Genomic DNA, 13,229 nt, shown 5'->3' with positions numbered 1-13,229 from the left:
AAATAGTAGACCATCAAGGACTACACCACGGCTGTGTTGATGGCATCATAAGAATGTGCCTTACTTAGCTAAGTTCAACTATTACAACTCAAACTAGTATGTAAATATACTACATAGTCATCTACTTTCCCCGATCGGTTTTAATCAATGCGGAGGGAAGCCTGCGCGTGCAATTTTTTAGCAGGTGGATGCGTTAATTTTTTAAGTTCAGAGATAGTAAGAAAGAAATTAAGACTTGGAGGAGCCCAGGGGGCTACACCGAAGATCGGAGATTTGAAGCCGTCGACATTTTCAATGGATTGAGCCTTGTAGATGTCCAGAAAGTACCTTTGACACATGGGCCCTTCAATTCTAGATTTTTGAAAATTTTAAAACCTCACACTTATATATTTCTAAAAATTATGATGCTAAATATATAGATAGATATGTACAGAAATCCAAAAAAGTTCCGTCAAAAAATACGTTATATTTTGGGAAATATAAAAAAGACAAATTTGTGGCAGTAAATGGTAGTACAATAGTATTAAAATAGTACATCTTTTTGTCAAAAAAGACAAAGTATGATTATTCATTTGTAAAGCTGTGCCAATCTTTTCTTCTTTTCTGCAGGAGTATCTAGTAATATTTTGTATACCACTTTTGCAAAGCACAAAAAACAATTACAAGGCTCAAATATCCTTTTGCAAAAATTTCAGATGTCTTCACACATGCACTGTAGATCCTCTTACAAAAAATTCATATAAAAAAATTTACTAACTTTTGCAAAGTTACTCATATGCAATTGTCTTCACACATGCATTGTTCGAGTCGGGCTCTTGAAGCCAAGTAAAAAAGACAAAGTTTCCAGCAATGCAGACAAGGTACAAATTATTAGTCCTGTTAGTGAATAAATCCTAAAGAACCTACGTCACTTCATGGTTGGCGTTTGATCTATCCAAGAACACGATCAGAAGGATATCTCTTCGAAATGCCTATAGCCCAGTGTGCATCAAAAACCAAATTCCAAATCAGAACTATACTCATACTACAGCTGTAGTTCTGCAACAAGGTACCCAGGAAAACAGCTCCAGTCAGGCACCTGAATACAACACTCAAGCCCAACGTTTCTTCTCCTGCCCAGGCTTGATCTCATGGGTGAGCATCCTGGGAGCAATTGCCATTGACATGAGCTCCTGGAAAAGGAGCTTGCATGCGTATGGTATATGGACCTGTGGAAGGACAGAGACAGTATGATTTACTAGCGCTGGCAAAGCATGCCAAGGAAGGTAGCTAAAGGGGTTATTTGGGAGAATCGTCAAAATTGTTCAGAGCCAAAGTTCTAATTACCTGGACAATGTCGGTCTTGTTCTTGCAACCTCTGCACTCGAAGGAATTCTTCTTGAGATTGGCAATGGCAATGAGTCCGCACTTCTCACACACATGTACTCTGTAAGCATCGCTCTGGTCAAATAACCGTTCCTTCAAGAAAAATGCAGCGCCATGAGCAATCATACAATCCCTCTCCATTTCTCCAAAACGGAGACCACCATCACGGGAGCGCCCCTCTGCTGGCTGCCTGGTCAATATCTGGACAGGACCACGGCCTCTAGAGTGAATTTTGTCATCCACCATGTGCTTAAGTCTCTGGTAGTAAGTTGGACCTAGGAAGATCATTGCAGTCAATTTTCTCCCAGTGTGACCATTGTACATGGTCTCAAATCCACGCATTTGATAACCACACTTATGAAGTGCCTTACTGATGTTATCCACCTGAAATGGAGTTAAGATGTTACATAATTAAGCACAATTCAGATAGCAAGTTCAGTTTCAATGCAAGTTACACGAGAAGAGATCGATATTTTTTTTTTCCTTGGCAACTATATTAGAAAAGAAGAAGAAATGAGCCTCCAGACGGTTACTCACAGTAACATCAGTGAAAGGAGTTGCATCTCCTTCCTTTCCCATGTGAGCTGCAACTTTACCCATAATACACTCAATCAGCTGGCCGATAGTCATACGTGATGGAATAGCATGTGGATTCACAATGATATCAGGTGTGATGCCTTCGATTGTCCATGGCATGTCCTCTTGTGTGTAAGTCATTCCAACAGTTCCCTTCTGGCCATGCCTACTACTGAACTTATCTCCTATTTGTGGTATGCGAACCGATCGCATTCTAACCTTGACAAATCTTAAACCATCAGCATTCGTTGTTAAAAGAACCTGCAAAAATATAAAATGCTCAGGAGTTAACTGTTTGAAACTGATAAGACCACATAAGAACATAAATAGCGGGGCGAATAGCCAAAAACAAACCTGATCCACCATCCCACTTTCACTGTGACGCAGAGACGTACTATGATCACGCTTTGAGTATCTAGTAGCTTGCCCTTGAGCATCATCTTGTGGAATAGGAGATGTCTTCCCAATGATGACATCTTCCCCAGAGACCCTCGTTCCCTGATACATGAATTGTATATACATTAGGGAGTCAGCAGCACAGTTTTGATAAAGATAAGCCTACAGTAATCAAATCTTCTACTCACTGGTGGTGCAAGTCCGTCATCATCTAATTTATCATAGGACCCATGGCGCATTCCCTACAAAGAAAAATACAAGAATATTAGCCACATAAGGACTTGGAAGAGAAAATCTGTGATGAATTCTTGAAAACATCACCATAGTGTTCTCCCTATTTGGACGGCCAAATTCCTCTTTGACAAGAGTTCCCATCTTCTTTTCCTCATCTCTGCATACAAAGTCCGAGATTAGATTGTAAGCATTTTGGTGAACAGAGTGGTGCAATAGCTTAAAGTAGAATATGCTGAAATGACACTGTACCTGTAAGAGCGGAAAAATAGTGATCTGAAGAACCCACGATCTATTGAAGATTGGTTCATAATAACCGAATCTTCTTGGTTATATCCAGAGTAGCATGCAATAGCAACAATAGCATTCTTCACAAACCACAAAAAGCAAGGTGTTAGTGATTACATAAAATGGGGAGGGAGATTCAAAATATAAATAGCAATGGAAAGAAAATGTCCCAAGTTAAGATTGTTCACTTACAATGCCAGCCGGTAACTGCCTGAAGTGCAAATGCTCCATAGCACGAGTAGTAACAAGAGGCTTTTGTGGGTAGTACAGAACGTAGGCCAACGTGTCCTGAAACCAAATGGTGGGGGGTAAAGGTTCAAACCAAGTCCATCAAACCAAGATACAGAGACAGATGGAACACTCACCATTCTTAATTGATAGTTTGTAACATAGATTCCCATAGCTTGCTTTCCCATAGCAGACTGATAAGTATTACGAGGTGACTGTAATCAAAGAAACGAATTAGACATGCATAAAAGAAGATGCAGTGCATCGCATTTTGTAAGGGGATGAGTCACCTGGTTGTGATCAGGAAAAGGAATAATCGACGCGCACACACCAAGGATCAAAGAAGGGTGAATCTCACAGTGTGTGTAAGTCGCAAGATATGCCTCCTCTGGATTATTTCTCGCACCTAAAAGTTCCTGAAATTTTAATTTTTTGGCATTATTAGCAGACAAGAAACTAGGATGAAGGAAACGCCCTTCAGCATAAAGGAATGCAAATAGAACGAGACAACGGAGATGTTTCATGTAAAGGAATGCCAATAGAATGGAAACCCTGGTACTTCAAGGTGAACAGAACTGACTTACAGTTATAGTCATAGAGATCATAGTAGTCTCTTCCTCTTCAGTATCTATGTACTCTATAAAACCTTTGGCAACCAAGTCGTGCCAACCTTCATCAGGAGTCTCCTGGATAACCACACAGTAGGATAGTAATAGGAGCATATCAGAACAAATACATGCATGCAATCCAAATTTGAATAACATGTAGCATAAAGTAGAGAATATCAGACTCTTTGCTGCAATGCTCGAATATGCTTCTTCTTAATGAGAAGCCTCTGGCTTTCAACAATAAACAGTGGACGACTGCAACGCCCATAATCCGTATAGAGTCGAAGTTCTTTAAGACGAATATCACGAACCACACCAACTTCAGTGTTGACATCAATCTGAAAATTGACATTATTCACCATGTAATTTGAGATCTGAATTTCCTTGAAAATCTAACCTTTTATATGCTAGAAAAATCTAGATGTCCATGTTTACCAACTGCGCAAAATATTTACTATACATTGTTACAGACTAAGTTAGAATTGCATATGAAAGGGGAGCAATAAAACCACATCCGTTTTGTTAAAGTAGTGCTTACAATCTGTTACATATATACATAACTACATTAGGCAGATAATATCTAGTTTTCAATACTCTATCCATTCTTATACATTGCCAGCAGCTTTTAGCTTCAAACAGGAGTAGCAGGACACAAACCTGTCTTCTCAAACGCCTAAGTGTCTTCACCAATAGGTCAGGATTCCTATGAATTCCAACCCAGCAACCATTAACGAAAATTTTAGCAGCTTGAGGAATGACTGCTGGTGATATCTCCTGTTAAAATGAATCCAGAACCAAATCAGTAACTGTTGTAACTGGTAACGGACACAAAACTATAACCTTAAGATTTTGTACAATAAACAAAGTCAAAATGCATGCAGATAAACTGACAAGGAGAGAAAACAAACCTCAAAATTTTCTGTGCCCCACTCTTCCAAAAATTCCAAAATAGGATTTGCGGCAGAACCAACAGTGATATAGACCATCAAGGCAAGATTTTTTACCAAGCCACAAGCCTGATTACAAGGTGTATTGAATATAAACCATCAACCGACTCCTTTAAACATTAGAAAATGTTAGTGACTTACTTGTCCTTCGGGTGTTTCAGCAGGACACATCATTCCCCAATGAGAATTATGAAGTTGGCGAGGTTTTGCCAGTTTCCCTATTAATATGATATTAAGATCACTAACCCTAAGAAAATGAAATTTCAATAGGAAGGTAATGTACTGAAAAAGAGTTATATCAACCTTCACGCCCAATAGGAGAGTTCAGCCTCCGCAGATGTGATAATGTAGAAGCATATGTAAGGCGATTGAGCACCTTGGTACCAAAAGAAGAGGAATACACAGAATGCATATCAGAACATTTGTTTGCCAAACCAAGTTGAAGTAGTAAAGAATACAGGTGAATGTGATCACGAAGAAGTACACACACCTGAGACACACCAGCTCTTGTACCAGCTTGGTTAGCCTGTCCCCAGTTTCCAGTAGCAAGGGAATACTTCAATCCACTAGTAATGGTTTTCGCTTTGATGGCAAATTGCAAATTAACTTCCTTCCCATTATCGACACACTGGATTCAACGAGAAACAGCAGTTAATAATTATCAGGACTGAGTAAAAGACAGACCATGGTCATTTAGGCAAGGGGGAGACCTTCTGAACATATGACCTCACATCCCTCGTCAGTTTTCTGAAAAGCTGATTTTGCGAGCAAAGAATAGTATATTAGTTCCCAACCGAAGAAAAAAGAAGATATTGAACACACTTAAATAAGCTAGCATATTGCAACGAACCATTCTGAACAGTCCTCCAAGCAATGGACCTGCAAGGTCCAGCCTTTTGTTACCATAATGATCTCTGTCATCTTCAGCTCTTCGACCAAGAGCGACCATCAATAGGCGGTGAATAATATACCTGCACAATGGATATACGAAATTAGCTTATCTGCTTCACCCAAGCTACAGGATAGCATGCAAACTTCACTATCGACAACAGACTAATGTACAGTTTGGAGCACATACCCAAAGTAGTATGCCTTTTTAGTTTCACAAAATTCGCCTACACCAACATGGGGCAACATTTCCTTTTGAAGTATCTCTTTGGCATACCTAAGAAGTCAAGGAGGTGAGCACTAAAACATTACAATTTAGTCATCTAGCAAATGTAGAGTTAATTCTTTGCTACAACATACTTGATTCTTTTCTCTCTTGTTACACCAACTGTAGCACCACGCTTTCCAATGTAGTCCAGAGCAACCTACAAACAAGCTTATCAAAGCTTTACAAATATGAAGTAGAAACAATGTAGCAAGTCATATATAACTACTAAAGTTTCGATCAAAGTACAATTTAAGGAGTGCCCCAGAAGGAATAAAAGTTTAGTTTCATGACATAAATTCAAGTTGATGTGTAATTCAAGTAATAGAGAACAATTTTGTTCAACTTATCAAATAGCGAAAGGAACATACCTGCTGATTTTGAATGACAAAAGCTTCCTCCAAAGATGGGCGTAGCAATTCCATCATTTGTGTATCGGCAAAATCGTAACATATGTGCTCTAGGATATCTTTGTCGGCAACAAATCCTAATGCTCTAAACACAATAATGATGGGAATGTCTGCACGAATGTATGGCAAAGTAGCACGAATATATTGACCTGATGTACCCTGCAGCATAGTTATTACAATTCTAACATTAGTATATGCTATGTAAGAAGGCAACCATGGACACATGGATCTATGACGAACGATTTTGCAAAGCTTCAGTAAGTCACTGACCCCTTTCGCGCCTGCTCGGGAAAGCATCCGAACGAACATGCTACTAGCAGGTCTATTCTGGTTCTCTGCCATTGAACGGACTTCACCCACATATGCAAACTTATTTGGTTGCCTCTTCTTAAAAACATAGACATGGTTGGTGCTCATCTTCTCCTGGGCAATGAGAACCTTTTCACTGCCGTTGATTACAAAATATCCTCCTTGGTCATAGGGGCACTCTCCAAGTTCTGTGAGATCCTTCTCAGATTGTTGATACAGTGTGCAGTAACTGGAACGCAACATGATCGGAACCTGCAGGAGGAAAAAATGTTGATAATCGAACAATACAAACAGCGGATACTATCAGAATGTATGAAATTGTTGACCACAACACCTTTCCGATGAAAACTTTTGGATATTCTGCAGTTTCTGTAACTTCTTCACAGTCGTGTCCCTTCTTTACAACTCTGTATGATACATCAACATAAAGTGGTGCTGAGTATGTCAAATTCCTGAGCCTTGCTGATTTGGGGAATAAGGTAGCGGTTTCTCCATCAGCTTCAGTCATCATTGGTTTGCTCAGATAGATTTGACCGAAGCTGATCTTGTGGAGTGTCTAGAGAAGAACCAATACCATTGTAAGTTACAGCTCATGGGAAATGGAGAAAACAGACATAAGAAAACCCAGTTTAAGCGAAAAGGGCATTTGCAAGGTGTACATGGTAGCACTAGCAACATTCTGAATTCGTCATGAACTTAAATAGGGCTATGTGTGTATTTTCTTTGTTCAACAATACGAATACATCTACACAATGGTTGGCATGTTCTTTTATTCTAGAGATGTGAAGTGTGTTTACATAAGGCTTATAGCTCATCAAGACAGCAAGTGAGGACTCTGATCATGCCAGCCAGATACAAAATTTCTCTAGAGATTATGCAGGGAAGCTCATTCTGCATACCTTACTGGATATATTTACTTACTGCTAAAAGCATACGATATCACTGTTACAGTTCTTGTTACGATGTTAGCACGGGCAGCCCATTTTAGCACATATTGTTCAGTGGACTATATGTTGTGGAGGCATAGTCTTAACAATGACTGAAACAAGACATGAAACAGTTCTTCATACTTATTGGGAACTTACCCCGACTCCATTTCAGTTTCCACCCCTTACTTAGCATAACAATATCATCATTTCCCTAGTAACATTTCTGTTACTAGAACCTAACTCAAACCAGATATGCCTTTTCACACCAGTGTACCAAGACATTGAAATGTCCTGGAAGTGTGTGAATTACATGTTTACTTAATTATTTAATTTAATTTCTGCTCTGTTATAACAACAGAGTAATATGAATTTATGGTAGCTGAAAATCAGCTGTGCTTTTCTAGCTATCGTTACCAAGCTGGTGGCAACTGAAGTGACAAGGTAATATCTGAAAAGTCATTCTAAGCATTCCTGGTGCTATACTCTTAGATTCAAGCACTCAGCACCTCATCCAACACTAGATACCGAACTATTCAACCCTTCAAAATCAAAATCACATTCAGCACCAACATCGAACAGCAGCAAGTAGCTAGGTACTCTGGCAAAACCCTAAAACTGGCCAACCTAGCCGAGCAGCCAGCCAAGCAACCACCGAGACATACCACCAAGCTGGGGAAACCCTAGGCGGCCAATTTAAGAGCAACAGTTAAGCCATATAATTCGCTACGGTCGTGGAGGGTCAACCTCTGCGAACTCTGCCTGTCGGCCTGGGTTGTGCTGCGACTCGGGGCGGATCTCGATGTCGGCGGACTCGTCGACGATCTCCTGCATGGTGTTCTGGATGAACTCGTCGAAGGAGTCGAGCTGCTGGCGCACGAGGCCCTTCTCCTCGAAGTAGGCGGAGATGACGGCCCAGGCGTCCTCCTGGGTGATCTCGTCCTCGTCGCGCGCCTCCTCCGCGTCCTCGTCGTCCCCGTCCCCGCCGCCGCCGCCGCCGTACCCCCCCTCGCCGTCCTCCTCGGCGCCGTAGCCGCGGTGGTGGAGCTGCTGGTGCCCCCCCATGTCCATCTCCATCCCCTCCTCGTACTCGTCGTCCTCCATGGGATGGAGCTGCTGGCCGGAACCCTAGTGGAGCCCGGGGATGGGGTGGGTGTGTCGGCTTTCCAACTCGGGAGGGCGGAAGGAGGAAGTGGAGAATTGGGGACGATTTTGCCGATCTGGTTCGGACTATATTGATTGGGTCGCGCAGAGGTCGGTTTGGAGTTCGGGTGTTTGCCGATGGGCTATACGGCCCTGGGCCTATTTAGGCCTCGTTTAGTAGCATTAAAGTTAGGCTGGATCCTAGTTATCTAGTTAAGCTCTAAAAAAAAAAGGTTATCCACTCTAGTCTATCTTCTACATCTACACTACTTGAAAAGGAGAAACATTTCCTATTCTCCCACTACGTCAATCCCTTCATCGTCATCCATCCCTCCGCTCGACGCCTCGACCGCACGACGCCACATGGGTCAGGCCCATCTTATCCCACCCACCAGATCCATCCACCCACACGGCCACGCCATCAGCTGCGGCGGGAGGAGGCACACATCCAATTGTCGTCTCTCGAGGGGGCAGGAGTAGGCCAAAACCAAAGGTCTTGCTTGTGCATGTGCAGCCTCCCGCTGGCGACGAGGCAGCCGTCTACGAGGAGGAGGGATCTACGTCTCCTGGATTGTACAGGAGTGGGCATGCAGCCATGTCCACTCCGGAGAGCTCTAGTTTGTAGATAAACCATAATTATATCATATGGATTACATACTTATATTTACGTATTAGGTATACTTTATTTTTGGGGAAGAAAAGGAGAATGACATTTTATTTTATCATGTAGCAAGAGCAAGACACTTAGCATGATTCCCTGCTCAAAATCGTAAGTTGTATACAACATTATGGTTCTCTAGTACACTATTCAAGGTGCAATGGTGACGATGTCGTTCGTTGATGCAGATGCCTGTCATCATCGACAGTCACTGCGAGTTGTTTGTGGCAGCCTCGGCGCGCTGAACATGGCCACGGGCAATGGCGACGATGTCGTTCCAAATGCGGATGCCTGGCACCATCGACCGTCGTCGCGGGTTGTTTGTGGCGGCCTTGGCGCCGCGCCACCGTCATGCTCGCCATGGTCATCATCGTCAACCGTGACAAGCTCGGGGTTGTGGAGAGGGGGTGGACCAGGTGCTACTTGACGCACAACACATGCAAAGTGAAGCTCGTCAACCTCATGGTATGCGACCATTAAAGGGGCCAGAGGGTGAGAAAGCTTTTATGTTATGGATGGCGCTCAAAGTGTTCGGAGTGAATTTAGAAATCATCAACCCGATAATATGAAGAATTGGGGAATTAAAGAAAAGTGGATAAAATATTAAAATGAAAAGGGTCAGAAGTTTACCAATAGCTCTTGCTCTTATTACACGGGGTGGCAAAAAAACAGATGATATGCTTAGGTGATATTGGAGACTGATTGCCAATTGGTAGTCACCATGTGGGACAAGGATCGGTCGAATAAATTCATTAAATGTCACCTAATTAAGGAGATGAAAGAGATGGCAGCAGGTTTAAAGGATACTAGGATGATACGGCGCGGCGACACGCCGCGCCCGTGAGGTGATGGATTTGGAACAATGCGGTCGGGCAATGTTGTGCAAAAGACATGTTCGAATAAGAGATCGAGAGTTGGAGTAGCACCAATACAAAACTACGAAAATGTCCAACTAAATTTCATGCTAATGTGATAAGATTGTACTACAAATAAATAATTGAGAAATAAAAAATAAACACAATTAAATAAATGTAATGCATTGAATATATTCCTTATTATTTGCAGCCAACATACACTACCAAACGTATTTGTTATACATGTACACATATACACGTGTGATGAACATGCACACTCAGATCTGATGTCTTCGTCCTCCTAGGAGGCACATGCACTCCTCTACCTAGGCCTTGCCCTCCACATAATATTGTATTATTCTAGGCCACCGCTGAGTACTTCGTTCTCTATCTCTTCTCCCTCTTGTCCGCCCAAGCCACCTACCTTCATTCTACTTTTCCAACCTCCTTCGAGCTCCTGAGATTCTCAAGGCTGTAGACAAATTTCTTGTGGTAGTTCACCATGGGAGCTACCAGCCAGTGTGGCGGCGAGCTCACACAGTCACGCTGAAGCATGAGCATCCCTATTTTTGTTCCGTCCTTTTGCGCTCCCATTCTGAACAGGTGCAGCACCTCTGCAACCTGGTTGCTGACGCCTTCATGTACCAAGTCTTTAGAAATCGAAGCCAGAGATGGTTCGGTGTCATCCCCTGTGCTCTCTGACACCCACCGGATCGCATGGAAACAGGTATGACACCTAGTTTTACATCATGGTTCTTTTATAAACCCATGGCATTTTTCATGCATGTCAGTTGAACTCTTGGTCCCCCAAGAAATTCATGCGGAGTACATTACAATGAAAGAAATCTGGGAGATACCAAAGTGTAGTGCAACAGATCGTAGGATTCCAAATGCAGTTCAAACATGTCCACTGTATTGCCTGAAAACAGAGATTATTACGGAATTTTCGGATAGAAAAAACGAAGTGCAGAAGTATATATATGTACTGATGCAATAGTGCATTTTCATTTTGAGCAAATAGGAAATCTGGGATCGTTTCTGAGTCACACTCTAAGGTGTCAGAAAAAAATGCCAATGCGTCAGGAAATCTGGGATTGTTCCTGAGTCACACTCAAGTCTTCGATGGACATTGGGAAGATATCATCAATGTTCACTTTATTTTTTATGTAAGAAAATTAGGACAGTAGAAAACACACAGAAACATACACACCTTGGCAGCCTCAGCACAGAGCGTGGAACAAAAATAAACCAGAACGCCGACACCTGTAGATTAAAAAATCTTTAGCTGTTCTCTGAACTGTTCTATTAGATTGGTTGGCATGCAGCCATCCATTGTGTTGCCCTCAAACATCAGCAAGCTCGAGGGTATATTTCGTCTGGAAAACAAATAATTTTGCTAGCAAGTTGTCAAATAACAGACGGAAATCTAGCATTCGTTGGCTATATTGTACAAAATTAGTTAGTTGAAGTGTAAGAGCAGAATATGCAGGCATGCTTGTAGGCAAAAATCATAAATGTTTATGTACTGTTATTTCATAATGGAGGGGGTATTGACAGAGAATAAGATGGATAGCTTCAGTTAGCTGAATTAAGGGTCTGCATATTTGGAAGGTACCTCTCGCTCAACAACAATGAAGTCCAGTTCAAACAAATTTTGCCAGGTCATCACTTGATTTCTATAGTTCCAAATTCGGGCAACATGCACAATGATCTTCCATTAGAACACACGAGGCGACAAATCTTTTGACCAAGGATACCTGCATAGCTACCATCTTAATTTGCCTGCAAGAGATTATTTTCAGTACTGGTAGGTACGAACATCAGTAGGAATAGCTGTTCCAAGAACGCAGAAATCAAATGTAAATTGATCAATTGGAGTGGATGCTGAGACGATGGAACAATCTAGATCCAAACAAAGACATGAAGACCTACCCTGCAGTCCACACGTAGCAAGATTAGGACTAACACGGGCAGCAACAGGGCAAAGAGTAATATAACATGACGATGGCGCAGAGCCGGAGGATGCGACGTAGAAGGAGGCTAACCTTGCTGGATGCGGAAGCATCATGTGTACTCTTACGACACTAACCTGCTGAAAACATTAGATAATTATAAGGAGGCTGGCCCATGGGGTTGCTTAAAAAAGTGAATCCATACGCTTTTTTTCTATGCAAACTCTACATATACACAAGAAGTCTAGAGGCCAAGTACTTGATGGAACTCCATTCTCCATGTACAGAAAGAGATTCACTCTGCTTCTGTGTTTGCAAAGAATAACTAAGTAGGTGATCCTACTTGATCTGTTTCTTTGGTGTCCTTTATATATAGATCTACTTTTCACCAAAATCTATGAAGGGAATCAATGGATCACCGAGAAGAAAATTAGAAAACGCAAATACTACATTACTCCAATTAGCCCTGTGTGATAGACTGTTATTTAATAGTCTGCATCCTGAAGTATTCAAAGATGGTGGAGATGGAAAACTGTACAAAAACGTAGAAACTAATACAAATCATGATACAAATAGCGATACAAAACTGGCAAATATAAAGCTCTATATAGGAGCAAGAAGCGCAGTAAGTAAGAATACATACACCAACATGACCAGTTAATACGAAAAGAGATACATAAAATAAATTATGATGGATATTGCCTAGTTGAAATAGCAGATCATCTTTTTGACATCATGAGCGAAAGCAGGTGTTCACTTATCTGTCAATACTTCAAATATGTCAAATTAAACACCATTTCATTCTTAATACAAAGCACCATCATTGAATCTTACAAATGAAAACATAGCAGGTCCATTTATATCGTACATACACAATATGTAAATATATGTAGCAGCCACCGGTGTAAATTACTTTTTTCCTGAGAGGTTGTATAAGTAGCTTTTGAATTAAGGTAGTAGCAGAACCTACCTAATTGGTGTGCTTATTGAGTCATTGTGCTCTGAGAGAGAGATTCCATCACACCCTGGCTGAACAATTCGAGTGACAGACCCAAAACGATTCTGGCACATTACAGTGCATCCTAGCTATACCTGAGAAAAGTGTTATCTTTCAAGGCTGCCTAATCTGCTGCAGGTGTACTTGGGTTAGCTCACCAGAAGAAGAATAACCTTTCTTCTGAGAAC

At 41.6% G+C, this 13,229-nt stretch overlaps 1 protein-coding gene across 1 annotated transcript; it reads right to left on the bottom strand.

The window, feature by feature from the left end:
* Window positions 1–853: 853 nt before the first annotated feature.
* Window positions 854–8,622, bottom strand: LOC124703769 (DNA-directed RNA polymerase II subunit RPB2). Its single transcript, XM_047235989.1, has 25 exons — window positions 8,185–8,622; window positions 6,846–7,067; window positions 6,473–6,763; window positions 6,164–6,361; window positions 5,888–5,952; window positions 5,718–5,804; window positions 5,490–5,610; window positions 5,350–5,394; window positions 5,130–5,267; window positions 4,943–5,015; window positions 4,781–4,857; window positions 4,601–4,708; window positions 4,350–4,466; window positions 3,875–4,030; window positions 3,669–3,770; window positions 3,375–3,500; window positions 3,222–3,299; window positions 3,049–3,144; window positions 2,821–2,936; window positions 2,659–2,728; window positions 2,526–2,579; window positions 2,296–2,439; window positions 1,903–2,202; window positions 1,327–1,749; window positions 854–1,208 (listed from the first exon to the last, which is right to left on the bottom strand). The coding sequence occupies exons 1-25, from the start codon at window positions 8,539–8,541 to the stop codon at window positions 1,092–1,094; spliced, it is 3,681 nt and encodes a 1,226-aa protein (XP_047091945.1). The 5' UTR covers window positions 8,542–8,622; the 3' UTR covers window positions 854–1,091.
* Between the last annotated feature and the right edge of the window lie 4,607 nt (window positions 8,623–13,229).

The sequence above is a fragment of the Lolium rigidum genome, chromosome 3 (genome assembly GCF_022539505.1).
Source record: "Lolium rigidum isolate FL_2022 chromosome 3, APGP_CSIRO_Lrig_0.1, whole genome shotgun sequence".
Classification (NCBI taxonomy): Eukaryota; Viridiplantae; Streptophyta; class Magnoliopsida; order Poales; family Poaceae; genus Lolium; species Lolium rigidum.
This window is presented reverse-complemented; position numbering and strand designations above follow the sequence as displayed.